The 27,986-nt window shown below is 41.7% G+C and overlaps 2 protein-coding genes and 1 long non-coding RNA gene across 3 annotated transcripts; all 3 read right to left on the bottom strand.

Annotated features, from left to right (window-relative positions):
* Window positions 1–37: 37 nt before the first annotated feature.
* fam184b (family with sequence similarity 184 member B) lies at window positions 38–26,347 on the bottom strand. Its single transcript, XM_063883104.1, has 18 exons — window positions 25,859–26,347; window positions 14,750–14,938; window positions 12,789–13,454; window positions 11,990–12,125; window positions 11,414–11,565; window positions 10,768–11,301; window positions 9,870–9,977; window positions 9,475–9,773; window positions 7,716–7,866; window positions 6,612–6,731; window positions 6,343–6,475; window positions 5,763–5,893; window positions 5,224–5,339; window positions 4,437–4,796; window positions 4,214–4,328; window positions 2,987–3,094; window positions 630–1,030; window positions 38–172 (listed from the first exon to the last, which is right to left on the bottom strand). Exons 1-18 carry the CDS (start codon window positions 26,006–26,008, stop codon window positions 100–102), a joined length of 3,942 nt encoding a protein of 1,313 aa, XP_063739174.1. The 5' UTR covers window positions 26,009–26,347; the 3' UTR covers window positions 38–99.
* On the bottom strand, window positions 19,544–20,887 carry LOC134864162 (uncharacterized). Its single transcript, XM_063882952.1, has 2 exons — window positions 20,781–20,887; window positions 19,544–20,602 (listed from the first exon to the last, which is right to left on the bottom strand). Exons 1-2 carry the CDS (start codon window positions 20,807–20,809, stop codon window positions 19,714–19,716), a joined length of 918 nt encoding a protein of 305 aa, XP_063739022.1. The 5' UTR covers window positions 20,810–20,887; the 3' UTR covers window positions 19,544–19,713.
* LOC134864164 (uncharacterized) lies at window positions 20,912–22,654 on the bottom strand. Its single transcript, XR_010165791.1, has 3 exons — window positions 22,612–22,654; window positions 21,148–22,380; window positions 20,912–21,001 (listed from the first exon to the last, which is right to left on the bottom strand). It is a non-coding gene; the product is annotated as an uncharacterized LOC134864164 (long non-coding RNA).
* Window positions 26,348–27,986: the final 1,639 nt, after the last annotated feature.

The following is a 27,986-nucleotide window of genomic DNA, read 5'->3' as shown; positions in this document are numbered from 1 at the left end:
TGTGTGTGTGTGTGTGTGTGTGTGTGTGTGTGTGTGTGTGTGTGTGTGTGTGTGTGTGTGTGTGTGTGTGTGTGTGTGTGTGTGTGTGTGTAATTGTGCTCAGAAGGAGAAGTATTTGGTGAACCACTCCTGTTTCAGACCCTCTGTCCCCCTCTGCTCCAGGTACGGGCCCCTACAAAACACAGAACAGAAGAAAAACACATGCATTGATTTAAAAATAATCATGATTATGTTTATGTTTGAAGCATTATGCTTATTTTGAAACTCGGGGGATATGAACCTATTAAGCTGCATGCTCTGATGCATTCATGGTAAGTCAGCACAGTCAGGCCATTCAACTTTAAAACCAATAGAATGAAAAACTGAGACCATTTAATACTACATTTCCAGATGTGTGAGAGTGTGTGTGTAGCACTTTTCAAGACGAAGTGATTTATAAGATAAGAAATGGCAGACAATAAGAACATTTCTCTTGTTTATGTTTGTAGATTTCTTAATAATGCTGCCATGTTTTTGGTGTCAGGTGAGTGTGGTATCTCATCCTGAATCAGACAGTTTGCCAATAGTCATTGGTTCGTACCTCTCCCTTTATAGATTCGTAACACCAAGATATTTTTTATATATATTACCTGATTGATTGGGCCTGCAGGTGTGCATGTGGCTCATGGCAGGAAGGCGACACGTAGCGAATGCCCGTCTGCGGTGAGGGGCAGACGGGGAGCGGGGCGGTGGGCGCCGGGGTTGGAGGGATGCAGGACGTCCGGGATCTGGTGGAGCGAGGGAGGGAGGGGGAGGAATGTTGGTTGAGGGAGAGGGAGGAGTGCTTGTGTGGAAGAGAGGAGGTGGAGTAGTGGGGGGAGGTCTGGGGTTGGGAGGTGGACTGGTGGGGGAGGGTTGAGGAGGAGTGCTGATGGAAGGATGAGGAGGAGGAGGAAGACGACGATGAGGAGGGGGGGACGAAGATGCTCCTGTCGTATGAAGAGGCGCTGGCGATGCTGGTGACCCGAGGAGGAGACTCCACACGCTTTCTCTGTTTGGAGGACAAATTCACACACAATCGATGACGCGAGCATGGTTCAAGTTGGTGTTATAAAAGTCACCATGCAGTATGTTCAATATTTAAGTTTTGTCTATTATACTTAAATGATATAAATACAACCTCCTTTATATGGTTGCAAGATATGTAGAACAATTCTATAACCGTGTACTTTTAGATGGAATCAAACACTGACAAAAAAACCTGTAATTTGTTCTATTGACTGCTATAAAACAATTAAAAAAACATGTCACTCTTGTGAATTGAATGAAAATATAAATACTAAATACTCCTTTTCTCAAATAAAAATAGATCAAAACTTACATTTGAAATTCAAATTTAAAGTTAACTTGATTGTCAATCATCTGTGTGTGAGATACAGACAGAGAGATCAGAATGCTGTTTCTCCCAATCCCGAGGAATAAAAGTTAAAATATCTAAAAATAGCTACATAATCAAACATGGACACATATATACAAATTCCCACATTAAGAGGCATCAATAAGAAATGCAAATATAAAAGCACAACAGTCAATTTAACAAAAATAACAGTCACTTATAAACAGATGAAGATAAACATATTACAGTAAAAATATGTACACTAATGCAAATGATTGTCCATAGCAGCGTAGTTAGAGAGAGTCTTGTCACCATAAATACTCAGTATTATAATAAATTATCCACATCTGAAAAAAGTCTCCAACAAACACATGATTTATATATTTGTTTGGGGGAAATCACTTTTTAATCAAACTCTATGTTTGTGACCTGCATATGAAGTTAAATATCTTTTTCCTTTAGATGCAGTAGATGGCTGGTTCATCAAGTTCAAGATGTTGTGAGTGCTGTGTATATTTAATTCATTTAAACCGCCTTTTCATTGATAAGATGATACACTCATTTAAAATGGAGCATACTGAGATCATTTTAGTGTCAGCTCCTCAGCAAGAGTGGCAGTGAGGGGTGGGCTGGAAAGTGTGAATTTCAAGGGATATGCAGCCCAAAATGTTCTTTTTTGAGTATCAGACATTCACACACTGTAGTCTGAAGAATGTTTGATCTTTTTAGTTTGGAGAACAGCGGCTGTGATCAGCTTGAACTCACATCAGTCATAACATATTATATTTATATATTATAGGGAAGGTGTATCAAACCTTCAAATCAAAGACACTGCTGCAGGATAATTAACCATGTCTTAAACCCTAATCATGGTTAAATACACAGCCTTAAATCATATCATGCCTCTTTGAAAGGAAGGAGTGTATTTAGCCCCAAAATGAGCATATAAATAGTCACCACAGAAGTAGGTTACACTTCAGGAGTGGTTTGTTTTGATCTCTTTTTATTCAAAATCCAAGCTGACAAAAGCATCGCTTAGCTGTCAAAAAATAAATAAAGTATTTACCAACAATCTTTCAAGTGTGCACAGGGTGTGAGTTTGATAATAAATGCATTTTTTAGTGGAGTGTTATTCATAAGACACTCAGTAAACATGCCTGAATTACACAGTGTGCTTAGATTAACCACAACAGATGGTCTACAGTTTGACCATATACCATAACTGACACTAATATGAACAAATGAAAGTTAATGCATACTGAATACTGTGTTTATTTGCAGCCTCAGAAGCGTCTCATTGAAGCTCATAAATACAGCAGGAGAAAATAAACTCTAATGTTACTATTCAGAGTCAAATGTATTTTCCAAGATGGCATCCTTAAGCTGAGCTTTTACTCTCTATGCTGTATGATTACTGGGCAAGTTACATGTTTGTTATGTGTTGTTATTATAAGTGATTAAAAGCATGTTGTCTCTGCGACAGACTGCTGATCTGTGGAGTGGGAAGTGTGTCAGTGAGGAGCTTGGCTCTGGCCCAGTGAGCACTTCTGGCTGGAAGGAGGCTCTTTTTGATGATTACATGATGTCCATGAGCAGAGCAGACAAACTCACCCTCATGGTTGGCGTGACGCTCCCGGGGCGGGACTTGCTGTCACGAAGCCTGAGGGTGCTGTTGTCCCCGGCAACAGGAGGGTGGAGCTGCAGCTGGTGCCGCTCTTCCTGGAGGGAAGGAGGACGAGAGAGGGCTTTCATTGGCCTCATTCACAGTTGGTGCTGTTTTTGTTGTGGTATTAGAGCTGTGTCTGGAGGCTTCACTTGTTCACTGTTCGACCTCATGCCACACAGATGGTAGACACATCACTCTGGCAGAGGACACTTGAAAAGATATGTCCTATGCATACATGACCACTGGTGATAAATGAAGGCATTGTTGCTGTTTGATTTGACTCAAATGTCCCAGTTTTACATAATCTCTTAGTCATCACATTTATTTTAAAATATTGTAATATGGCATATTTTCCTGGTTTGAAAGGCTTCATTACAGTAGACTGTTCTAGATCATGCCTTTAACCAGATTGTCATTGTGTTCAGGTCAATATTTTGTGATAACATCAACGATCAACACTACAATAACGTTGCATTATCGATATTGTGGTATTTGGTAAAGAATATTGCGATAGCTGCAGAGGTGAAAAGTAACATTAAGTAAGTCTTTTTACCCAAGTACTCTAGTCCAGTAATTGTTATTTACTCTTGTAGTTTCACATCCCGACCTCTCTGAGATACTTTTTACTCCACTACATTCACTTGACAGCTTTGAAGTATTAGTTGCTTTAAAGATTAATATTTAACACAATGCATACTATATACAGGTCGTAAAATTCAACAAATGTTTAGTTAAGCACAAAGTTTAGTCAGAGTAACATTTCAGATGTCTATCAGTTGATAAAAGATCAACAAAATATAGATAGAGTACATCTTATCATATCTTATCTTATGTTTCCCTCTGAGGAAAAAAGTTGATACATTTGATCTAAGGATGTCATATAATATATCAGTCAGAGGGACAAAGCAAGTACTTTGACCTTAATTATTACTTAAAATTGCATCTTCTACTTTTACTTGCAATTTGACTAAGGTAGAGTTATTCCTGCAGAACTTTGACTTATTATGGAGTACTTTTGCATTGCTCATTAGGTACTTTTCCTTAGTACCAATACTTCTTACATCACTGGATATTTGATTTCCTGCATATCGCCAATGTGTGTGTGTGTGTGTGTGTGTGTGTGTGTGTGTGTGTGTGTGTGTGTGTGTGTGTGTGTGTGATCGTTGTCTCACCACTAATCGTTTGATGAGCTGGTCTCTCTCCGTCAGTCTCTCCTGAAGCCTCCCGAGCTGCACTTCATCGGTCCGAGGCTCCCTCCTCCTGCACCGTTCCTCCCGCTCGCGCAGTCTGCAGTTAAATCATATACACAAACACACACACTTTTCTCACATACCCGTCCTTCTTTTTAAACTTTTCATACTGTTTTTTATCTCCACATGTCCCTCCTCAACTCACTCGTTCTCCAAGGCCACTATGCGAGCCTGCAGGTGCGTCTGGGCGCTGCTGTATTCAGACGCTAGACTCTGCAGCTCCTTCTTGTGCTTCTTCCTGATCTCCTCCACCTCCTCTCTCCTCTTGTCTTCCTCCCGTTCCTTCTTTTTCTCCTCATCTAGCTCCTCTTCTTTTACATCCTCCTCTTTCTTCTCCTCCCAGTGTTTCTGAGATTCCTCCAATTTCTCCATCTCCACCCTCAGTTTCTCCACTTCCTCCTTCAGACGTTGTGCTTCTTCTTCCAGCTGGGCGTCTCTCTTTATCCGCAAATCTACGCTTTCCTCTTCTTTTTTCTTTTCAGCTTCAGGATTCTCCTGTACTGATCTGAAACGAAAAAAGGAGATACAAGTCAAAAGATGAAAATATAATATCTAAGTTTATTTCCAAATATTTCATGCTATCCCTCTAAGTTCTTGCTTGAAATTCAGGATGAAACTTGGTAATTGGTCAGCTGTTTTATTGACTCCAAAGAGACAATGTCCACATCCATTGACGAGGTAAATTAAATAGCAACTCCTTTTTTGAATTGATTTATTATTAAAGCTTTTCATCTATAACATTGAATATCTTTTATTTGGACAGCTGATTTGACAAAACAATCTATTGTATGCCCCCCTTTCGTTTTAGGGAAAATGTGATGACTTTTCACTGCTCTCTTGACATTAACAAAAAATACCATAAGGTGAACAGATAATGAAAATAGTAATTATTTTCATAAACGACGTTGAAACAACATCAGCACTTTCCTTACCTCTCCTTTAATTGCTTCTTCAGAGCTGCATTTTCTCTCTGCAGCTCCAGCATGGCACAGCGGCTCTCATCCAGCTGTCGCTCGAACACCTGATTCTGGTTCTGCTGTTTCAGATCCTTCACAGACACAGACACAGACACACACACACACACACACACACACACACACACACACACACACACACACACACACACACACACACACACACACACACACACACACACACACACACACAGCTTTTATTCTGAGATTCATTATGCTGTGTTCCCAGAGCCAAGGAGGATTTTATTCAACTGAACGATAAAGAGGTTGATTATGAAATGGCTTGTCTGTGTGCACATATGTGTGTGCTTGTTTTCTTGTGAGTGTGTATGTGTGTGTGTGTTAGATATAAGATACAATATATATCTTTGAAAGATATACTGTATATTATATAAAAATGATGTGTGAATGAGAAGTGTGTGTTTGTGTGCATGCTGACACATTCATCCTGGTGGGTTCCTACATGCAGTGTGTGTGTGTATGTGTGTGTGTGTTACCTGTTGAAGAGCCATCATCTGTGTGTGTGCTTGTAGTTGTGCCTGTAGGTCTTCTATCTGCTGCATGTGTCTCTGGGTCATCTGTCTGCTCCACTCTGTGTGCTGCTGGGTCAACTCTGCACGCTGCTTATCTGATATCACACACACACACACACACACACACACACACACACACACACACACACACACACACACACACACACACATACACACACACACACACACACACACACACACACACACACACACACACCCAGACACAGACATACCCACACACACAGACACACACAAATGCACACACAGAACCACATACAGAAAACAAAATCAATTTGGCCCACTGTAACAGGTACGCTTCTGCTGCTGTTGCCATGGTGAAATGTATCCATGGCAATAGCAACTTCACTGTTGAATTTATAATCTCAATGTGTAAATCACTCTGTGTGTGTGAGAGTGTCCGTGCAGCTCTGTATGTGTTAAACAGTAGTGTATGTGTAACAAGATGTTTGTTAATGCTCATGCCTGTTTATATGTACATTTGTGTACATGTGTGTACATGTGTGTGAGTCTATGTGTGTTATACCTAGCTCCAGGTGGTGCATTGTCTGCAGTCTGTTCCTCTCAGACAGCAGATCTTCTTTCGCCTGTCTCTCTAACGCCTGCAGAGCCTTGGCGTGACTGTGCCTCTCCTCTCCTGAAGTCTGGGTTTGGGGCTCCTGTAACACATTGTTTGTTGCAGTAGCACCTCGCTCAGATTAAGACAGCACAGGAGCACATTACGATGCCTCTTTACTGCAGCGCTTTCATCAGAGCTGTTTAATTATTCATCACAGAGAAATGATTTGAGTGTACCTGCAGCAGATCCCTCAGTTTCTTGTTTATCTCCTTGGTGTCTTGGACCTCTTTTCTAAGCCTGTCAATTTCGGGGTTGCCATGGCAATTTTCTCCCGGGCACTCCTTCTCTTGCTCCGCCTGCATTGAGTAGAAAAATTGTGAGCAAAGGATTTTAAAGGCTTTTGAGTGTGTGCAGTAATCCTGAATTGATGAATTTTCCCACTAACTTTTGAATTAAATGTGAGATGCTGCTTTTGTTTAAGAATGTGCAGACTCAGACAAGCTTTAGCGAAATAAATAAATATCTCACACACTTCCTTGTGCACACAGAATAGACTTATGGAACTCATTAAAAGAGTACTCCATCAATTTAGTATTTGCACTTCCATTAAGTTGGAGAACAGTTAAAGTGATGCAACAAAAATATTCTGACATTTAGTCTGTAAAATGGCTTCAAAACACTGGATCCCACATACTCAGGATGAAAGCAGGATGAGTAGCACAGCCTTCCTCTCTGTTAAACACTTACATCTATAAAGCGTCACATAGCAGACTTTCAGACACCCAGGTGTTACGGTCAGAGTTATTTTCTCCGAATTCCAAAGGCTCAGAAATATTTATCATGAGTAATAAACCTGGAGTTTGAAACATTTGATTGGTCAGATGTTGTTGTTGTTTAACGTCTTGTACTATATATATATTATGTTGCATTGTTGGAGGAACTGTGCATATGACAATAAAGCCCCTTGAACCTTGAGACTATATAAGAGTCACCCAAGTTAAATGTGTGTAAATGTGTGTCACTGACCCTTCAGACCCTTAAAATGTTGTATTGAAAATGATTGTCTGAAAAGAAATTGGCAAAAATGTTTGATAACCTGTTTTTTCAGGGGTTTTTTTTTATAGCAAAAACGGCAAATAATTAGCTTGTTTCCGCTTTATAATTATCTGTTGGTTCATTTCAAAATCCTCATAATGGGTTCAGATAAATCATAATTGGCATATTTATTTTCAGTCTAGAACTAAATATTACAAAAATATAATTATTTTAGGAGAGAAAAGTCAGCATGTCTGAAGGCACTTTGAAGAGGGATCCCAGATGGTGGTTTGAAGGTATCTCACCTTTGACTTCAGCTCGCTCATTTGACTCTGCTGCTCAGATATCTGGGTCTGCAGCTCCTGCTCTTTGTTCTGCCACCTCTGTTCGCTCTCTGCCACGGCGGCATTCATCTCGATTCTGAACTCCGCTCTGAGACGATCCTCACACTCTGCCCTGCAGGCATGCATCAGAACCAGAAGTGAGTTAACCTACATGCAAATGTTCTACTTAATTCTCCTTGCTAAACTCATTCTCACTGTCTGGGGCTCCTAACGATTAAGTTTGAGGCTTCATAGATGTGGTAGTTACCTAATTATTTCTCACTTTTCTTCAGAATACATTTTTTATAAAACCTTGTTTTATGTTTCATAATAAGCGATAAGTAATTCACTGGTTTATTTCTGGAGCAGAAGCATCTTAATCTCAGGTTTTGTGTGCCTTTGAATGGAAAAGACCCAACAACAGGAAAGTCAAGTCGCTAACTTTGAAGAAAAGAAACAACAATAATGATGCCATAGGTTTATAAGAAACCTGAATGTTATATGATATTTTAGATTAATGACACCGATTAAAGTAAAAGGATTGACAGTTTACACTATGTTTATCCAGTAATGAAACAGAAGATGTGTTGAATCATGATGTGAGACAGGACAGGACTAAATGCCATTATGAAATCATTATAGCTAGAGTTTATGTCGGATTGTGGCATTATTTAATTTTCACTTATGTACTGACACTGTTGTTTGTATCAACATGAATTGTTTTTATCACTGCGGCTTATTTCTAGTCATGTTTTTTACTGGTAAAACACATTACCTGTCAATAAAGCTCATTCCAATTAAAATGACCAAATGTAAGAGAGGAAAAGATGCTGCAGGCATTGGCACCTGAGCAATGGAGGAAGAAGTGCTAATGCATTACATTACATTTAGCTTACGCTTTAATCCAAAGGATCCACTTCAATACCAAAGACATGCTTACTGAAGCAATTTGGGGTCAACACTTCAATGTGTTAACTGCAGGGGCAGGGGATTGAACCACTGACCCTCCAATTGGTATACACCAATTTACACCCTGGGGGGAAATTGTTATTTCTTTTTTACCACTGTTTGTCTTTGAACAAATAAAAGTATCATCATAATCCATGATATTACATGATTACTTTTAAGCAGGCTTTTCGAATGATCATTACTAAAAACTGTCGCTGATCATTGACTGTTCAGCTGTGATCATGAAGTGAAAATATAACATAGAAAAATATAGTCTCTCATATGTTGAATGAACACTGTTGGCACACTGACGCTAGCCAAACTTTATATGAGTCTAAAGTATGTTGGTGTTGTGGAAAGGCTGAAGTAAATTGCAAGTCAGTGTTTACTAACTTTGCTAGAGATATCACCTAACGTTAACTTGAGGATCAGACAGGATTATTAAGCTTGGCACCCTCCATCTAACTAATACAAGCTAGACCAGGTGGCTTTTTCTTCATGCAGTCAAAGTGGTTAAGTGGTGTAGGCAGTTGTTTAGAATAAAAAATTAAAATCTGGGGGGACACATATTTGACGACTTCCAATTATGTATTTCTGAACTTTGCTTGCCCATTTTAGAACCGGACAGACGGCTGCTGTTGTTTGTAATGAACCATGATTTGTATGATTTGCTTCTCAACTTTGATCTTCCCCAGTGATTTTTTAACAGGATGACAGTGGGGATTACAATCAGAGCCAGGGCTTTGTAATGTAAGCCTAAGCACTTCTGGCAGGTTGATGTTTGTTCTGTTACCTGATCCGGTCCTCAGTCTGCCGCTGGCTCTGGTCGAGAAGACTCCTCTCCGTGTTCAGTCGGCTCTGCTCAAGGACTTTCTCCTCCAGCCGGTGTTTGTCAGCTCTCAGGGTCGCTATCTCTCTCTGCTGCCTGTCCCGCTGCCTCTCTGCCTCTTCCTGCGTTCGAGCCAGACGACTCCGGGTCTGATGAAGATCTTCTTCCTGACGAGAACACTGTGGTCCACAGGAGGCTGCAGCTTCAGGGGCCACATTTTCTTTCTTGTCTTGCTGTTCGATTGCTGACTGCAGCCTACAGGTCTGAGAGCACAGGAGCTTAACTTCACATATGACAACAGAAAGTAAGAATTGTTGTCACTGGTATAAATGCTCATTTTGTAGAATTTAACCTCTGACCTCATTGGTGGCATCTTTAAGTTTTGTCCTCAGCTCCTCTCTGTCCCTCTCCAGCTCGCTGCGGAGCTCCTCTGCGGACCTCCTCTCTTCATCCAAACGTGAACACACCTTCCAAGAAAATGTATCAATACCATTACTCCATTCACAACCTATCTCCTGAATAGAACTTCAACCCATCCATACTATCCCCTTCTTGTTCCAAAGCCTAATTATTAAATTTTTCTGATAAAGTTCATATTTAAAAAAAGCTTAAAATCCAGGTAATTATGTGATAAAATCTCATTATATTTCAAAATGTAAATGCTTTAAAGATATTCATTAAAGCTGCTCTTTAGACCAGATGTAAAGGTGATATATACAGTATAGTACATGAGAGAATCAACATTAAAGCTACTTACATTGTTTAGATTTGTCTTTTTTTGCTAATTAATTTATGATTTCATTTCTTAAGCCCCTCTAAAAACTAAAGAAATCACTTTGTTGTTGACCTCGTTATACGCCTTTGACATGCAGCTGCTAACATCGGGTCACAAGTCGGGCGTAACCTAATTTCTGTGTTCGCTTTATGGAGTTTCTACATTTTTTTTTCTAATATGTTCTCTGACAAAGATCAGAGAACATATTACCGTTGGAACTGTGTGAGACGATGAAAGAAAAATGATTCCTTACAGCGATTATTCTTGTGTAGGAAATAATTAAACCCCGAATAATACTTAAACTCAAATAATTAGGCCAACAGGAGCTGGGTGCCACAGCTACACAGCAGGCTATTTAGACATGTTCTGAAATCGCTGCACTTTATGAAAAATCTCTCCTTTTACTAACGGTTCCTCTCCCTGCACTCCAAATCTTCTGACAAAAAAAAAGAACCCCCCCATGATGTTTGACGGACGCTGACCTCTTTGTTGGTCTTCCTCTCTGAACTAAGAGCTTCTTGGACGCTGTGGAGTTCAGCCGCATGCCTCCTCATCACCTCCTCTATCGCCTTCCGCACCTGCTCCTTCAACCGTTTCCTGTCCTCCTCAGCCTTCTCCACCAATCTCTTCTTCTCCTCTTCCAGCTTCTGCTGCACATTGGCTCTCTCCGCCTCCACCTGTTCAATATTCTTGTCCAACTGTGAGCGAACCCGAACCCTCTCGACCTCCAGTTCCTTTCTCTGCCGGTCCATCTCTTCCTCCTTCTCTCTCCTCAGACGTTCTTTGATCCCTTCCACTTCTTCTCTCTCCTCCTCCCTCTCTCTGAGCAGTCTGTTTCTGTCCTTCTCAAACTTATTCTTTTCTTGTTCCCTTTCCTTCTGTACGGTGTCTCTCTCTTTTTCAATATCCTTCTGCAGTTTGTCCCTCTCGTCGTCTGCATGTTTTTGGATTCGACGCAGCTCCTCTGTCTGGGCCCTCACCATCTCAGAGCGCAGGCTGGACAGCGCCTCAGCATGCTATCAACACAGACATTATACACTCAATAGTCACTTTATCAAGCACAACTGTACAATCCTTTTCAAGACAGCAGCTCTTCATTAAGTGTGTGTGTTGGTTGCTGTGTTTTACCTGCCGTATCTGCCGGGCGTGGTCGCTGTTTCTGCCGCTGCTCTGCAGCTCCAGCTCTCTGTTTCTGCTCTGCATGCGGCTCACCTGGCTCCTCAGCTCCTCCACTTCAGCACACACACACACCTCACAGCCCCCGCGGTTCAGCAGCTCCTCTGATACACACACACGGAACGCACACCAAATAAACACCAACAAACACCCAAGTGAACACAAGCATGTATTGATTGATTATGCATAATAGAAGCAGAATGGACCTACAGCAGACCCATACTGAATGAGGAAGCACCTAAAACAAAATTCGTTCTCGTGCAATAAATAAAATTCAGGGCGTTCTTGCTGACTAGGTACGATGACACTTTGATGAAACTGTTTGCCTTTATGGAAGATGAATAATGTGCATTTGTTGCATTTTCTGTATATATTATAATGGTGTGAGGCGAAAACTTAATTAGCGCTGAGTCAGAATGAATAATGGAAATGCACTGAGCTCAGCTGATTTTCACTGATGTGAGCTTTCTTAAGCAGACAGGTGAGAGGACAGGTGAGAGGGTGGGTAGACACAGACTGGACCACTACCTGCTCTGCTCTGCAGCTCGTCCTCCTGCAGCAGCAGCCTCTCTTTTGCGACCCCAAGCTCTTCCTCCGCCCGCTTAGCCACGCCCTCGGCCTCAGATACTCGCCTCCGATCCAGCTCCAGTTCCTCCTCCAGGTCCTGGAGGGAGGCATGAGGGCCCGGGAGGAAGTACAGCACGAGGGCAAGTAAGGAGGGCCATGCAGAGGAGTTTTGTGGGTTTAACAAAGAGCACAGGGGAATAGAAAGGAAAAAAGAAGAAGACAGATGAGGGAGAGAGAGAAGCCCACAGAAACTTTGACATAGATTAGGAGAAAGAAGAGAAAGAACGCAAGTCAGAAAGAAGGGGAGGGCAATAGGAAAAAAATGGGGGATGAAATGTGGTGAGTCAGGGAGCTATCTCTCCCCGCTATGAGCCCTTAATGGTTTGCTGTGCGGGCTTATGTCAGCTCTGTGCCAGCTCTCATAGGGCTTCTTAATGCTCATCCGTGAGGTGGTAATGGTGGTGGTGCAGCGAATCTATCCTGCTCAAACTACTCATTAGCAGAGAGTTGGCAGTGGGAATAGCACTCAGGGAGGGCAGCCAGTGGTTAGACAAGCAAATCCCCCCCCCCTCTTGCTTTCTATGCCTCCATCTCGCTCCCTTTCCCATCAACACAATCATTAGCTGGGTGCATCAGAGACAGGGAAGCTGTTTTTTTCACAGCATTCTAGTTTTAGTATGATTGGGAGGATTATGGATGTGTGTGTGTGTGTGTGTGTGTGTGTGTGTGTGTGTGTGTGTGTGTGTGTGTGTGTGTGTACCTGTATACGCTCTTGCAGTTTGACTGTGTTTCTCTTGCTTTCTGCCAACCTCTCCAGGTGACTCTCCACTTCCGCCTCCGCCCTCTTCACTCTCTCTCGTAGGGCGCTGTGCATCCCCTTCTTCTCCTCTTCTTCCCTCTCTTCCCACCTTTGCCGCTCCTCTCTCCATTCTGTCTCCATCTTCTTCCTCGTTTCCTCTTGCTCTTCATTATGATCATTCATCTTTCGCTCCCATTGCTCCCTCTCTTCTTTCACCGCTCTCCTCTTCTCCTCATCTGCTCGAACACTTTCCTCCCTTAGCACTTTTACCTCCTTTAGGATTGCTTTCATTCTTTCTGAGTCCTCCCGCTTCTCTGTTTGTCTTTCTTTCTTATTGTCCTCATCTGCCCTCTGTCTCTGCTCCTCTTCCCGCTGTCTCTCCTCATCAGCTGCTTTCTGTAGCGCCTCACATTTGGCACCCATCTCTTGGATCTGCTCCGTGGCCTTCTCGAGTTCTTTGCTCAACCGCAGGCTCTCCTCCTGAGCATCACTGATCTGGGCCTTGGCCTCCTGGAGCTCTTCCTCTGCAGCCTGAAGCCTCTCCTCAAACTCTTTTCTCAACTCTGCCTCAGTTTCACGTCCCCTCTCCTCCGCCTGTATCCGAAAGCACTCAAAGTCTGCCTGTACCTGGGGGCAGAGTGGAAACGTGTTACAAACTGCACTAACATTAAAAGAGTGCGCATCTTTAGTAGTTGGTTAGACAGCGTTCCATTAAAACTGCTAGAATTACTATTTTTTACCACATTATGCAAACTTTCAAACACTTAAGACACCATAAATGCTAACAACATCTTACAGATCAAATATTTAGTTGGTGCTACATTCACAAGGCAAAAACAATACTACATTTCACCTCAAATGTGATGTGCAGAAACAGCTTGAATCACTGAAATGAACAGTGGAAATATGAAACATTTAAAAAAGGGCAAGATTGTGGCCACAAAGGTTTATCAGCTACAATGTTGACATACTCAGTGTGTAGCAAAACATCATTACCTGCCTGCACTGTAGATTAGATCAAAACCTTTAACCAGCTTCTCACCTAACTAGTATAAGGAAATCGATATGAAAAAATATGACCTAAGTCTGTTGCTTTTTCTACCTGGAGAAGTGTGGTACTATGCTAATACCATAGCTACTAGCTTCAGAAAAGACTTTATATAAATATGATGGCTGCCTGCAGTTTTACAATGTTATGTTATTATTCAAAGAGACAGGGTAGTGATGATGAATTTAACTGATACATTCCAATACTTTCTGTGGAAACAGCATAAGACTTCAACACGGTGTTATGTGTATTGCATTAGTTTCGCATTAGTTGTACTTTAGCACTCGCCTGCTCCGACTATAATAATTTATTCCTGCTGCTACCAATGTCTTCATCTTCTTCTAGCCCATATCCCAGGCTGCATTGCACCAGGATTGTGATTGTACCTCTGGTCACCAAATTCACAAAAACAGAGCCCATAGTATATAATAGTCATTCAAATATTTTCCATGTAGGGATGTATTTCCCGTTCTACAATCAAAACATGTCTCTGAATTAGCGGGAAAAATGTCCGATAAATAGCGCAGAAAGGACTGACAACAAACAAACTGTGGCTATAATCTTCAAAATTAAATCTCTTTACTTCTTAAGATGAATTCTGTATCCAAAGAGCTCATAAGAAACTCATGTGGGTATTTATGATTCATGTTGATGTTTTATTGGTGTGCGCAGCATGTAAATTAGGGATAAGGTCTATGGCTGGGTAAAGTCACAGGATATCTGACTGTTGTAGGTCACATGAGGGGCGGCTTAGATTTGCTGTTTACACATTAAAAAACATCAATACAACGTGACCTTGAGTGAGGTCTGTTTATCTCCTGATCAGGAGGGTAAGAGTGCGCACACACACGCACACACACACACACACACACACCTGGGCTCCTACTCTCTGCTGCTCATGCAGGGAGTCCTGCAGCTCAAGGAGGCGTGTCCTCAGCAGCGACCCCTCCCCTTCGTGACATGTTTCCACCAGGATGCGGTGCAGCTCCTCGTGGTGGGCATGGCTCAAGGTCTGCAGGGCCACCTCTTGCTCCTCATTCTTCATGTTCAGAGAATAGATCACCTGGGGAGAATCAACAACACACAAGCAAATATGACAGTTTGGCACAATTCTAACCAAATACATATTTTGAACTCTAGTCAACTCTTTGAGAGATATAATAGGAGCAGATCAGCACCACTTCCCTTGACTCACGTGAATATGTTTGTATCTCAGACTGTTGTGCTTCCTACAGTCTACATGCCCCAGGAATCGCACATCAAAGATGTCCTTGTTTATTAATTGTTCTTCTTCGTCATTGTGTTTTGTATTCTTGGTTGATAAGGATGTTTTTTTAAGGCCATTCAGGTCTTTCTGCATTAACATTTTCTTTTTTGTTTTTAACAGTAGCTGAAAAGTTTTGGGTTTTCTGTCCTTCAGGTCGAGAGCTTGAGGAAGAAGGGCTTTCTTGAAGCGTTCTCTCTATTTTTGGAACTAACTGCAGAATAATTTAAAGCTGAAACCGCCAGTCATTGTTGAGTTTAAGCTGACATTGAAAGATTTATTTGCAGGCTGAGTAAAAGATGTTTTCTCTTTGATAAGAAAAGATTAAAATTAGCATCCTCGTTTGATTTGCAAGCACACATTGCGTATAAAACATTTCTGTTTCATAAATGTCAGATTATATTCACGGTTTTACTTTCCTTTTACATGACTAACAGGATCTCAATATCATTGTTTGTTGATGGATTTTAATAGTACTTTCTTAACCAAATCTCCTTCGGAAAACAATCCTCAGTATAATTTGACCTTGTTACAGTTTACGTCCTCATGGATTCAGATGATTGCCTCTGTGGGCTTGTTTCCTATATTCATCTAACTCGCAAATAGCAGGAAAACTGACACCAGCACTTCTCCACAAACACAGACATTATGGAGCCAATATTTAGAGCTGGCAGCTTTCTGATAACAAATATTACACTGACACTGACTGACATGGAAATACACTAATCCTCAAACCCAAATAATAGAGGTTACACAGCAACACTGACAAACAGTGTTCATCCCCTGTAACCAAAGTCTGGTGAGTTAATATAGTCCAGGCACTGCCGCTTCATGCAGTGATTCTCCTGCCGGCCAGCATATGAAATCTCTCCCCCTCCTCCCAATATAGTCTGTGACTAACACCTGAAATATGGCCCGTTTCTCCTCACTATTCACTTTACCCTCTACGACATGTCTACAGTGTCATCCTATGCGTCTACTGACCCTGATGGCTCACTTACCCACCCTCAGAGGTATGTGTGTGTTTGTATGTGCATGTTTATGGGTGTATGCAGGGGATACATAGGCTCATATTTTACCCAGACGCCTCTCTGTCTGCAGAACACAGCTGGCACAGCACTGCCAGACATTCCCTGTGTGTGTGTGTGTGTGTGTGTGTGTCTTTTTCTTTCTTACACACAAACACTAACATGGTCTAAACATTGGCAATCTCCATAAATCTATGGTGTTTTATGTACAATTCAACGACAGCTATTGATGATGGATTTGACATCTTCCCAGATTCTAATCACAAACTCGCCTCTCTCTGTCATGCCAGTGTAACACTCGTACAGTATGTCACACTGGATACTCAATAACGTCACTGTGCCTGAACTTTGGCTCGTGAACTATGGGTCATGACTCAAAAGACTGAAGGGGACACTGAATAGAGGACAGACTCTGAGGGCAGTGTGTGTGTGTGTGTGTGTGTGTGTGTGTGTGTGTGTGTGTGTGTGTGTGTGTGTGTGTGTGTGTGTGTGTGTGTGTGTGTGTGTGTGCGTGTGTGTGCGTGCGTCCGTGCGTATGTGCGAGAGCTGTTCTTGTCTGTTCTCTTATGCCAGTTTGAGTGTGAGAACAAGGAGAATAAGAGGACAATTTAGCAAGCATTCCCAACAACAACCTAACACCCTTTTGCGATTGTTAGAAATTGAATACCCTTCTGGGAAGCTTTCAACAAGACCATGTAACTTGCTCAAATCAAGGACAAGCCCATCAGTGAGTCAAGCCAAGCAAATTAAGGACATTTAAAACTGCTAAATAAAATGGAGGCTGACACAGACCAACTCCGCATTATGGCTGACAATTTCCAAATGTAATTTATTTTGAAATGTATGCAACGTTAGTATAAAAATATATTTGTTGATGCATACTTTAAGTCTAAATTAGAATGTAAATTGAATAATCAATTTACATTTTAATTTACATTGTGACCTAAATTATTTGACATTTAATTTTCAAATGACTCTGCTCTAGTGCTGTTCAAAAAGATATGGTAAATGCAAAGAGTATAAGGGGGTTAATCATTTAGCATCTTCCGTTGTCAAACCAACCTAGATATTAAAAAAGTGGGAAATGGAGATTCAATTACTAATTTTTGTATATTGTATGTCAAATGGTTACATGGCTTGTTAGCACAAATTACTTTGCTAAAGTTACTGATTCAAAGTGTCCTCCAACTTATATAAAAAGTAATTCTGGTATTGAGCAGCTGATTCTCTTTTGTTGCACCACTTATGATATGGTTGTGAAAAATATTAGACATTGCCTTGCTATTGATTAAAGCCCATGTTTAGACACTCTTTTAAATTCCAATGTAAAAGGTGTAACACTTGGACTGAGCTTTTGGAGTAAATTCTCAAGACACCTGGCATGGCGGCTCACTCAGTTTGGACACTTGCTACTGTAAATCCTGTCCCGAGTTCCCCATATTGATCCTGCAAATCGATAATGTTATTCATATATCTTCCCAAGCTGGAGCCTGTGCTTATTGACAACAACTTCATAGTCAGCAAAGCATGAAATTCATATTTGGTTCTACATTGTAAAGGAGACCCTGTGACGAAGCTTTTTGAAACTGAAGTGAGATGTAGAGTGAAATTGCTGGTGCACAGAGGAGAGCTTGGGAAAGAGACAAGCAAGCATGCACACTTACATCAGCCCCACACACGCACGCACGCACGCACACACACACACACACACACACACACACACACACACACACACACACACACACACACACACACACACACACACACACACACACACACACACACACACACACACATATCAAAGAGGGAACCGGCTGTGCTGGATTACAAAGCAGGGAACATTGTGACAGACAGTGTAAGCTAGATAAGTACAGGAAATCACATAGACAGAATTAGAGCCGCCAATCAAAAGTGCTGTTGTATATGTGCACACAAACACACACTTTAGTATGCTACTGTCGATCTCTGTGAGTCACATAAAGAGACTACTCTCTTCTGTGTATTCTGTTCACACACAAGCTTATGTGAACATTCACAACAGCTGGCCTGACATGGTCAGCGCGGCTTTCTTCCCATTGGCTTGTTCCACCGTGTAAACACACTCCGACGTGCTGCTGGTTTATCTTTAGCAGCACCCATTCAACCAGGGTAGACCCACTCTCAGCAGAGGGGGGGGTGGAGGATGTGCAAGTCAAGCATAAGTGTGGATGGGTGAGTGGAGGAGTTAGGGACAGCCAGACTCGAGGAGGTGTGTAAAGTGCATGACTGTGTGTGTGAGCAGGGGTTAATAAATATATAAGGTTACCACAGCTGACCCATTTCCCACTTCCTCTCCACTCCACACCCCACCCCCAAAACACTCAAATAAACTTTGTGTCACATGCCCAGCATCCCAAAGCTCTGAGAAAATGCTTGCACCAAATATCCGATATGATGATTCTTATATTTCATCAGCACTCTGGGTCTCGGATTTTTTTTACTGCGGCCATCAGAGAGCTAAAGCGGGCTGGTGGGGCTTGCATAGAGTTTCAAGAGAGAGACATAAGTCCAGGCTTCTTTTTCATAGCGATGGAAGGAGCAGAGGGCAGGAGAGGTAGAAGGACGAGACTGGCAAATCCCTCTAACAAGCAAAGACACTAGTGCTGACCCCTCAGCTGTGTCATCTTTGTTCGTGTGCATCTGAGAAGAAGCTTTATGAACAACACACGCAAGCACAACTGCAGTACAGCTGCAATAATAGCTAAAATAATTGATTATTAGATACACAGAAAAATAATAAATGTGATATTCGATTCAGTAATTTCTTGTGCAAAAATTGTCTCTCAAATATGGAGATTTCCTGCTTTTCTCAGCTTCATATCATTTTGGGCTTACATGTTTAGGTTTCCGACTGAAGACATCACCTTGGAATTGGAGAAACTGGGATGGACATTTTTTACTCTATTATGACACAATTTCAGAAAAGATTATTCTTTAATGAGAATATTAGAGGAAAAGAATAATTGACCAATGGAAAACTGATTTGCAGATTAGACTATAATCAGTGTATGAAATTCGGCCAAAATAGGAGCTAGACCACAGGGCTAGTAACTTTCAAAAGTTACTAGCCCTGGTGTAAAGTTACTAGACCAAGCAAATCAATGTATGTCGTAGGCACGCGCATCACGTTTTCACATCATACACCACAATTTTCATAATAATAATAATAAAAAAAGCGATTTGGCGGACTTTCAGCTCAGAAAAGATCAAATTGGACATTATTGTTATTTTGTATTTGTGTTTTCAGCTATTTTTGGCATGATTGTATTATCAGTATACTTTAGGCTGGGATAAGTGACAGCGCTTTACATTTTCTTCAAAGAAAAAACACAGCAGATTACAAACAATAATTTATTAAAGTAGAACAACAGACTGAGAACAAGGGACATGAACAATATTAGCAGTGGATCAAACGATCAACATCAGTTCATTTAGGCAAAATGGTAATACAAACCGTAATACTTGCTGTAATAGCAGTAGTAATTGGTCTACAACAGACTACCACAATCATTCCTCATCCTCACCAACAAGACCTCTATCTTCCATCTCACCATCGTCAGAATCTACATTATCCTCCATGTCTGTAAACCAGTCTGAGTCATCAGAGTTTATCTCCTTGGTTTCAGCTTCAACTACTGCACCCCCAGCAGCTTCAGCAACCATTTGAGCACCATCCACTCCGTCAACTCCATCAATCTCTTCCTGCACTTGTTTGGCTCCCTCCAAAGCTGCCATTCTGCCTTTCTTTCTTCCCTCCATGAAGTTGGGTCTGCGATTGTGGTTTTGATTCCACTGGTGAATGGCAGATGATGGATCAAAATCCTTTGTAGGTTCTGAGTGCAGCTGAATTGTCATGAGCATTGTCATGGTGGTAGCCTTCAGTCTATTCCTGTACTGGGACTTGGTAATCTTCATTTGAGAGAATCCTCTCTCACACTCAGAGGTGGCGGCAGGGAGTGATAAGACCAGATCAATTACATGCAGGATATTTGGAAACGTGCTCTTGTAAAGCTCAAACACAGATGGCCAGGACATGGAGTGAATCTTGTTCCCCTGGTTTTCGTACAATGCTTGTTTGAGGGAGGTCCACTCTGCTTCGATTGCACTTACATCTACTCCAACATTGTCGAAGTGCTCCCTGTAGTGGTCGATAATCACTCCAATGAAGTCATCCCCAAAATCATCTTCATGCTCCTGAGGCCATGACTGCATGTCCGCTATTTTTGTAGCTTTGAGGACTTCACCTCCCATGTCACTGAATCTCCGGGCTAGTGAACCAACCAATGCCTCAACGACCTTCTCAATCTGGCCTGAAGAGTGGTCTACCCCTGTTAGGGTCTGACCTTCAAAGGAGTTACAGTCTCCCTGCTGGAGTTTCCGCTGCTCAGGTCCTGCCCTGAAATAGTGAAACCAGCACCAAAACCATCACCACCAAAAATAAAGGCATAAAACAGTTGTGATTTACAAAAGAACCAGCAATAGCAAAGAGCATTTACGTAAATAAGCAAGTGGTTAAACAACTAATTAGAGCAGGAAATGACTTCATGATTTAATGAGCAATGTATCTATATTACCGGTCCTTGAATTTGTTGATGCTGGTCATTGTGGCCTTCAGTGCTTCATGTACATGATAGGTACAAACTTCTCTCTGCTGCAGCGTCTTCGACAGTTTGGAGAGAACGGCCAGATTGTCACTTAGGAAGTGGGCAAAAGTCATGGCATCTTTGGAGCGCAGCGTTTTCAGGAGACCTTTTGCCTTTGCTTGCATACCACTAGCTGTCCTGGTGGTGGCAACCTGCAATTCATTTAATATTTTTTTAAATTTCAATTTACAAAAATGTATTTCAATATGTTGCCACAGTGGATATCAGATGATATCATTCATGCAACAGAAAATTCATCGGGCTGTTAATAACATGTTATTATTATCAAATGTCTTACTTGACTGAGATGAAGAACAATTGCACGGTAACCACGCAACATGTTTTGCAGTGCTGTGTGGGTATGGCTAACCCAGCGCGTTCCTCCAACTCGGACAGGCCAGATCTTGGAGATGTTGGTGGTACTGAAAGCTGCCTTCAAACCAGCGGCCTGTTTAGGGATCCTGTAAAGCTTGTACAGAGCATCCAGGAGGACATAGACTTTGATGAACAAAGAGGCTTGTTTCATGGCTTCTTTGAAGGCCAATTCCACCCTATGGGCCATGCACTGCACCATCAGTATGTCTCCACTGATTCTTTCCCGCATGAGAGCGATCACCCCAGCCTTTTTCCCGGTGTTGACAGCCGCCCCATCGCCAGCAAATCCCACAATCTTCTTCATCATTTCTTCCTTTGGGATCCCCGGGAGCTTTACAGCTTGCATTATAGCATCATAGATGCCATTGGCATCTGGTTTGTCACACTGTACAAGTCCAAGGAAATTGCAGTGAGTCTTGCCATCCACTGCAAAGTGCAAGTAAACAATCTCTTGTTCAGTGGCAGAGACATCTGTTGATCCGTCGGACATTATTGTGATAAACTTAGCACTCTTTACCTTGTCTTCAATTGCTAGACGGGTGATTTCGGCTATAGAGCTCCTGCGGTCACGTGACTTTTGGTTGGGAGCCACCATTTTGGCAGTCAACATGACCACCGGTGCCAGTGTTTTCTTACCGAGCGAGTATACTTCTCATTTTAATTCAAGTGAAATTCGGCTTTATAGTACAAAATTAGAGAGATTAAATATAAGCGACCCATATAATTCACCCGGTGTGCTTTTCAAGAGCATAACCTCCTGCTCTGAAGACGATGTACCCGACTTGCGCTACGCAGACATCCACAGCTATCTTGTAAGCTTTCCATCAGTGTACTCAGGAGACTCCCTCAGAGCGTACAAAAGCTTGGAGGCTTACAAATGGTGTCAGTCCGGCTTCGTAAACAACATTCAACTGTGGAGTCTTACATCCAAAAACTTCGGCATCATCACTGCAAGGGTAAGTATTAAATTATTCCAGTTTGATAGGCAGTGTCACGTTAGCAGATATCTTTGCCTGCTCTACTTTGTGCAGTTTAGCCTTCTGCCTTCTGTTAAAAACCTCCAGTCTCGTTTTATGTCTCCTCTTCTCTGGAGATGGAAGGTAATCGAAAATTGAGGGGATAAAATCCGGACTCAACGGATTATCACTCTTTCTCCCTACAAAATAAGAAGGAATATTTCAACACGGGTTTGTTTACCACTAGCTTGCTACAAGCTAACTTGCTAACTGGCTAGGCTGCGCCAGAGCCACACTTGTTGAGTTAAAAAGGGACATCACAGTGTCCGTTAGCTATAATAACTGGGTGCTACTTCTTAAATTAAACTAATTAAATTTAATTAAACTGACCAGAAACTTTTTGTAGCATTGTACTGTATTCCTTCACCCACCTGATATGAAGTGATCACTGCATAAGCGAAAGCCAACGGCCGGGGGGGTCCCATCTTTCAGTCTTTTTCTGAAGGCTCCTGGCTCTTTTAATCGCTCCAATCCACTTCTCCCTCCTCTCCGCGTCTTTAGGAATGCGATAATACGATACACCTTTCTTTTTCCCACGCCTATTTGTGCAACCTGGTGCACAGCAGTTATCCACCATCCTTGACAGTCTGCCAGTGCCTGTCAATTTACTGCCGCGATGACTGCCAAAATGGCTGCCCCTGTCGTATCTCGTCACGTGACCAGCATATATGACATCATCTGCAGGAGCTCTATAGCAACCAAAAACTCCTTACAGCTCTTTTCATTTCTGTAGGTGCTGCCGAGATCCAGGCCCTTCTTCTCATCCATCTCACACATCCATTTGAAATCAGAAACTGGTCTGCAGTGCATGGCAAGGGCGTGGGCATTTATGAAGAGTATCTTGAGCTTCTGAAATACTTTAGTATTCAAAGTCTCAATGGTCTTCTCGGCTATGCTCTCACCTTTCTTCTTATTCCTGGCCTCATACTTCTCCTGGGCTTCCTTGTGGCCGTCAGATCGTTGGTGACAGACTAAAGTGTCATGCTTCAGGTTTTGACACCCTTTGACAAAGGAACCTTGACTTCGCTTTCTGAAGATATCCCTCTGTTGTCGGGTTTCAGCATGGGGGCCGTATACAGTTTGACATGGCAGGCAGAATAAAGTTTAACTTTCGTCCACAATCAACCAAGGAAATTCTGCTTTCCATGCAGGCACTACACTTCGTTTCCTTTTAGTGGCATCGTATGCCTTATTCACTTCCTTTAAATCCATTTTCTTTTTCTTTTCAGGTGGTTGGTTAGGCGTGAGACCACACCACTGACGGAGCATGATTTTGCTTTGTTATTGTCAACCTCTCTTGCACAGCATCTATAAGATTGATTGTGAACATGTATTTATTCATTCTTTATACAGTACATTTAATGCTAGTTCTGATTATATTACTACTATTACTCACAGACTTGCAGTCAGGGGAGGCAGAGGAGGCAGAGCTAAATGTGGTATAGGGCCAAGCCCTTGGACTACTAAACTTGTTGACTTGTTATAGTCATTTTTTTTTCTATAGGCCTATTATTATTATTATGGTGGGTGTATGGAGTTTGGAGTTTTTTTGTATAATAATCAGCGAAATCCCTAAGACAAACCTTAAATAAAATCAAAAGTGAATAGGGCCATTACTAGATCAACTGCAGTGAAAACGCAGAAGGGAGGCAAACACAGTAGCTAGCTCTGCCTCAATGAGGGGGACGTGCGAGAGCGCACCAGTCGGGGTTATGCTTGTTCTGCCGTTGATCTGAGCTACGTTATGAGACTACGTTATGTCTTTGACGTTTATGACCTTGTTCGTCAAAATGGCAGATTTTATAGTGATTAAGATAGGCCTACTCGTAAATCTGACTGAAAGTGGAAGTGTCTGCCTCGCCAGCCACGAACCTCACCGTATGTCACTGCTAGATCTAACATCTCCTCATTGACATCTCCATCCATTTTTTATGTTTTACAAATGATTTAAAAGTGCTAGTTATACAAATCACCCAACATTTAACAGTGTACACGATTAGCATTCAGGCAAACTCATTACAAATATACTCCTGTGTGACCTTAACTTCTAAAACCAAGATTATGTTCACCGTAAAATGACGTGGCTTACCTATAAGATTGAACGCTAACTTTATTACATGTTATCGTGGGCAACACACAGCATGAACCCTACGGGTTATCAGAAGGGACAAAAACATTTGAATAAACAAATCATTAAGACACGAATGCAGCGTGTGCGAAATAAGACCAATCTTATGTTGTGCAAGAGAGGTTTACAATAGCAAAAATAGGTTCGCGATGACGGCCGTAATGCTTGTAATAGACGCTCCGTGCAAAGGGGCTGTAAAATTGCCAGACACACGGGCAGGCAAGTGCATAGAGTTACTAGCCCGGTAAGAAAGTTACTAGACCCGGGCTTGCGGGCGTGTCGTTATTTCGAACCCTGCTATAATGTTTTTATATTTGTTAGTTGCTGCCTTAACCTGCAGCTTACATTGAAATAAACATAGCTGCTGCTGAAGACACACACACCTATTGGCTGCACAGAGGTGAACCCATAGGAGAGGATGCGAACTGCACAGTCATCAGTAATTGTCATAGCTCAACAAGCGATGGGTCATGCCCTGCTTCTGTAAGCGTTATTGTTCACCAGAGAGAGGGAGAAACCCCATATAGCTATGCTTGCCGTATGAAAAGCCAGAGCAGATACTGCTACTCCTGCTGCAGCTGTCAAGCATCCCTGCCTGCACACTCATACTGTATGTGGAGGATAAACAGCAGATGTTGATGCCTAAAAAGAAACAACTATAATAACGTTGTGTGGATAACCCAGTGAATGCATTTTTGTTACAAATAATATGGTGGTTACAGCTTCTTTAATGTGGATGTTTTGCTGCTCTTATCACTGTTCATTGATACCTTTTTATCTGATGGTCAAACAAAGAGACATCCTTTTGGGCTGTGGCATTGTGCAATTCTCTTCCTTTTTTATTATTTGGCATAAATTATAAATCAGTGCATGGTGAAGATAATCCATAAATCAACTGACAATTAGTCTACACCATGTAGGTTACTAATTGCCACCCCGCAAGCGTTGGCTCTCCAATAGCTGAAAACCTGCAGCCAACATCTAGAGCTCTGACTGATCGCTCATGTCTGATTACTGTGTCAGTCACGAAGACAAGTGAACCCTGATCCAAGTTTCAAATCATTATCCTGAGAGATGTTGATGATTTGTAACACAGTGTACATCTAGCCTATAGTTGTGTTCAAACAATGAGTGTGTGTCTAATGCTGCAATATTCAGTTTTATGCCTATAGGCTTATTCACCTATTATTATTATTATTATTATTATTATTATTATTATTATTATTATTATTATTATTATTGTGTCATTATTATTATAATAATTATGGTATTATGTTTTTTTCCAATCCATTTGGAAACAAAGTATCTTTCAATAAGCATGTAGGTACATTTGGTGTTCCTATAATTTGTCATTTGTCCCAGGATCATTAAAGGTCGCCCTCTCGATTGGCTGTGCAGCTTTACTATGTTTCTAGGCATGGCAGATACTAGTGAGGCAGATATCAGATCATCGTCAGCCTGACTCTCCCGGTGTCACCGGAGGCTCTTACCTTGGTGAGCTGAGCGATCTTCTTGCACATCTTACTGTGCATCTGGTAGTCGTACAGCTCCTGTTCGATGTTCGGGAACTCTGCCGCAGTCCCGTTAACGGAAGAGCCCGGCCCGAGGGGCTGAGCAGCCTTACCGGCGCCTGAAGCCATAATGAACCCCCCCAGGGAAGTTCCACACCGGAGGATAGTCAGAAATCTTCCCGCCGCCTCCTCCAGCTGAAAATTCCCACCAAAACCGTGTCAACTTTTTACTCGTGCATCTCATTCCTCTGTCGGTAGACCCCCTCCCGTGAACAGCAGCTCGCCGGAAAACATTTGGTTGTAGATCGGCGGGGCTCTCGGTTGTTGCCCCCCACCTCTCTCGGTGCGCCCGGTGCTCGCGGAGGTCACACGCTGGAAGTCCATCGGGGACGCGCTCGCGCCAACCGACTCTTCCGTGCTGTAAACAGATACGTTTTATTCTAAGAGGGAAAATAAAAAGGCATACAGTCCAACCACCTGTCTCTCGGCAGGGGCAGAGAGGGGCGTGTGTTTCCTATGGAACATTACCGGAGACAGCTCGAGAGGCGCACTGCTGCAGTGAGCCCCGCCCCTACCGGCGCTGCTGTATCAATCACCGGGAGGAGGGAGGAGGGTCTCCGGGGTCTGCTGTGTGATTTTACTCCATCAATCAGATAAACAGAAACATGTGACTATTGCCTACTGCTTTTATTAGGGGGGATTTTTATCGGGAAGGTACTTCTTGTGCTGTTAGGTTATTATGTGTTACTACCATTACTACTACTTAGGGTTAGTGGTGTAAAATGAGTACATTTACACAATACTGTACTTCAGTATGGTACACTATTCCACTACATTTAAAAGGGAAATAATGTAATTTTACTCCACTACATGTATTTAATATATTTAGTTACCTAGCAGACTTGGATCAATGCTGTCTTAATTAAGAACAAAGAAAAAATACAAACACCTACAAACATTTCTTAGATAATCTGATCAGAATCAGAATCAAGTTTATTGCCAGGTACGTTAACAAAAGGAATTTGCTTTGGTGTCTGGTGGTGCAAACATAAACAATCCAAGAAATTAAGTTGCAATAGTAAGTCAAATATATAAAGATAATGAAAATTAGTATTTTAAAGAAACAATTTAGCAGAAGAATAAAGACAAGTATTTAAACCAAATTTAACCAAATTTAAATATATAAAGAACTTTAAAAGTTAAAAAACTAAAATACTTAGGACTATGAATATATATGACAATAAATGGCAAACTATAATGTTTTATATTTCAAAGTGGAGGGCTGTGCAAATGTGTGCAAGAATGTGTAACATTTAGTCAGAGAGCTGAGCATGAATAATGCTTTAAAAAAAAGCCCACCTCATCATATTTTATCATAAGTTACATACAAGTTGATCCCTCAGTGAAACAAGCTGCACAGCTAAAGTTAAGATTAATTATATTTCAATAATCCATTATTGTGAAATAATTCGTTGTGCAGAATGAGTACTTTTATGTTTTGTACCAGAAGCTGTTTTACCACGTGTTTTTGGGTCATGAAAGAGAAACTATGTGGACGTTTGGAGATACTTATAGCCCCTGCCTCCAACAGCTTAATAATTATGATAATACACCTCTCAGATAATCCTACACCCACATGCACGCAGGTCTAATGCAGGACCCTGATAGGCGATGACTCCTCCACAGCTGCCTGACAGCTGCAGCCTTGGACATCCCTACACCAATGATCTTGTACACTGATGGCCTAATGTGGGAAATAATACATTATCAGATTAGTGCTTGATTTCATTCATCCAACCAAAACCAAATATATCTTGTTCTTTGAATGCTTTAACTTATAATTCACAAAAATCCAACCAAACAACAGTTTTCAACTATTTGTTTTGTTGTATCCCAATGTGCTTTCAGTGCCTTACAATGGAGTGTGTGGGGAAAAATTGAAATAAACTCAACAATGCTTATTGGTATTGTACGACCAAGTGACCAAAAACAAAGACGTCCAGTTGACAAAGAATAAAGAGAAAATGAGCAATTATTCACACCTGAGAAGCTGTACTGCTAAATATTTAATATGTGTCATTAATAAATAAATAAATTTAAAAAACCT

The sequence above is a fragment of the Eleginops maclovinus genome, chromosome 5 (genome assembly GCF_036324505.1).
Source record: "Eleginops maclovinus isolate JMC-PN-2008 ecotype Puerto Natales chromosome 5, JC_Emac_rtc_rv5, whole genome shotgun sequence".
Taxonomy (NCBI): domain Eukaryota; kingdom Metazoa; phylum Chordata; class Actinopteri; order Perciformes; family Eleginopidae; genus Eleginops; species Eleginops maclovinus.
Note: the sequence above shows the minus strand (reverse complement) of the source record. Positions and strands in the feature narration are given on the sequence as shown.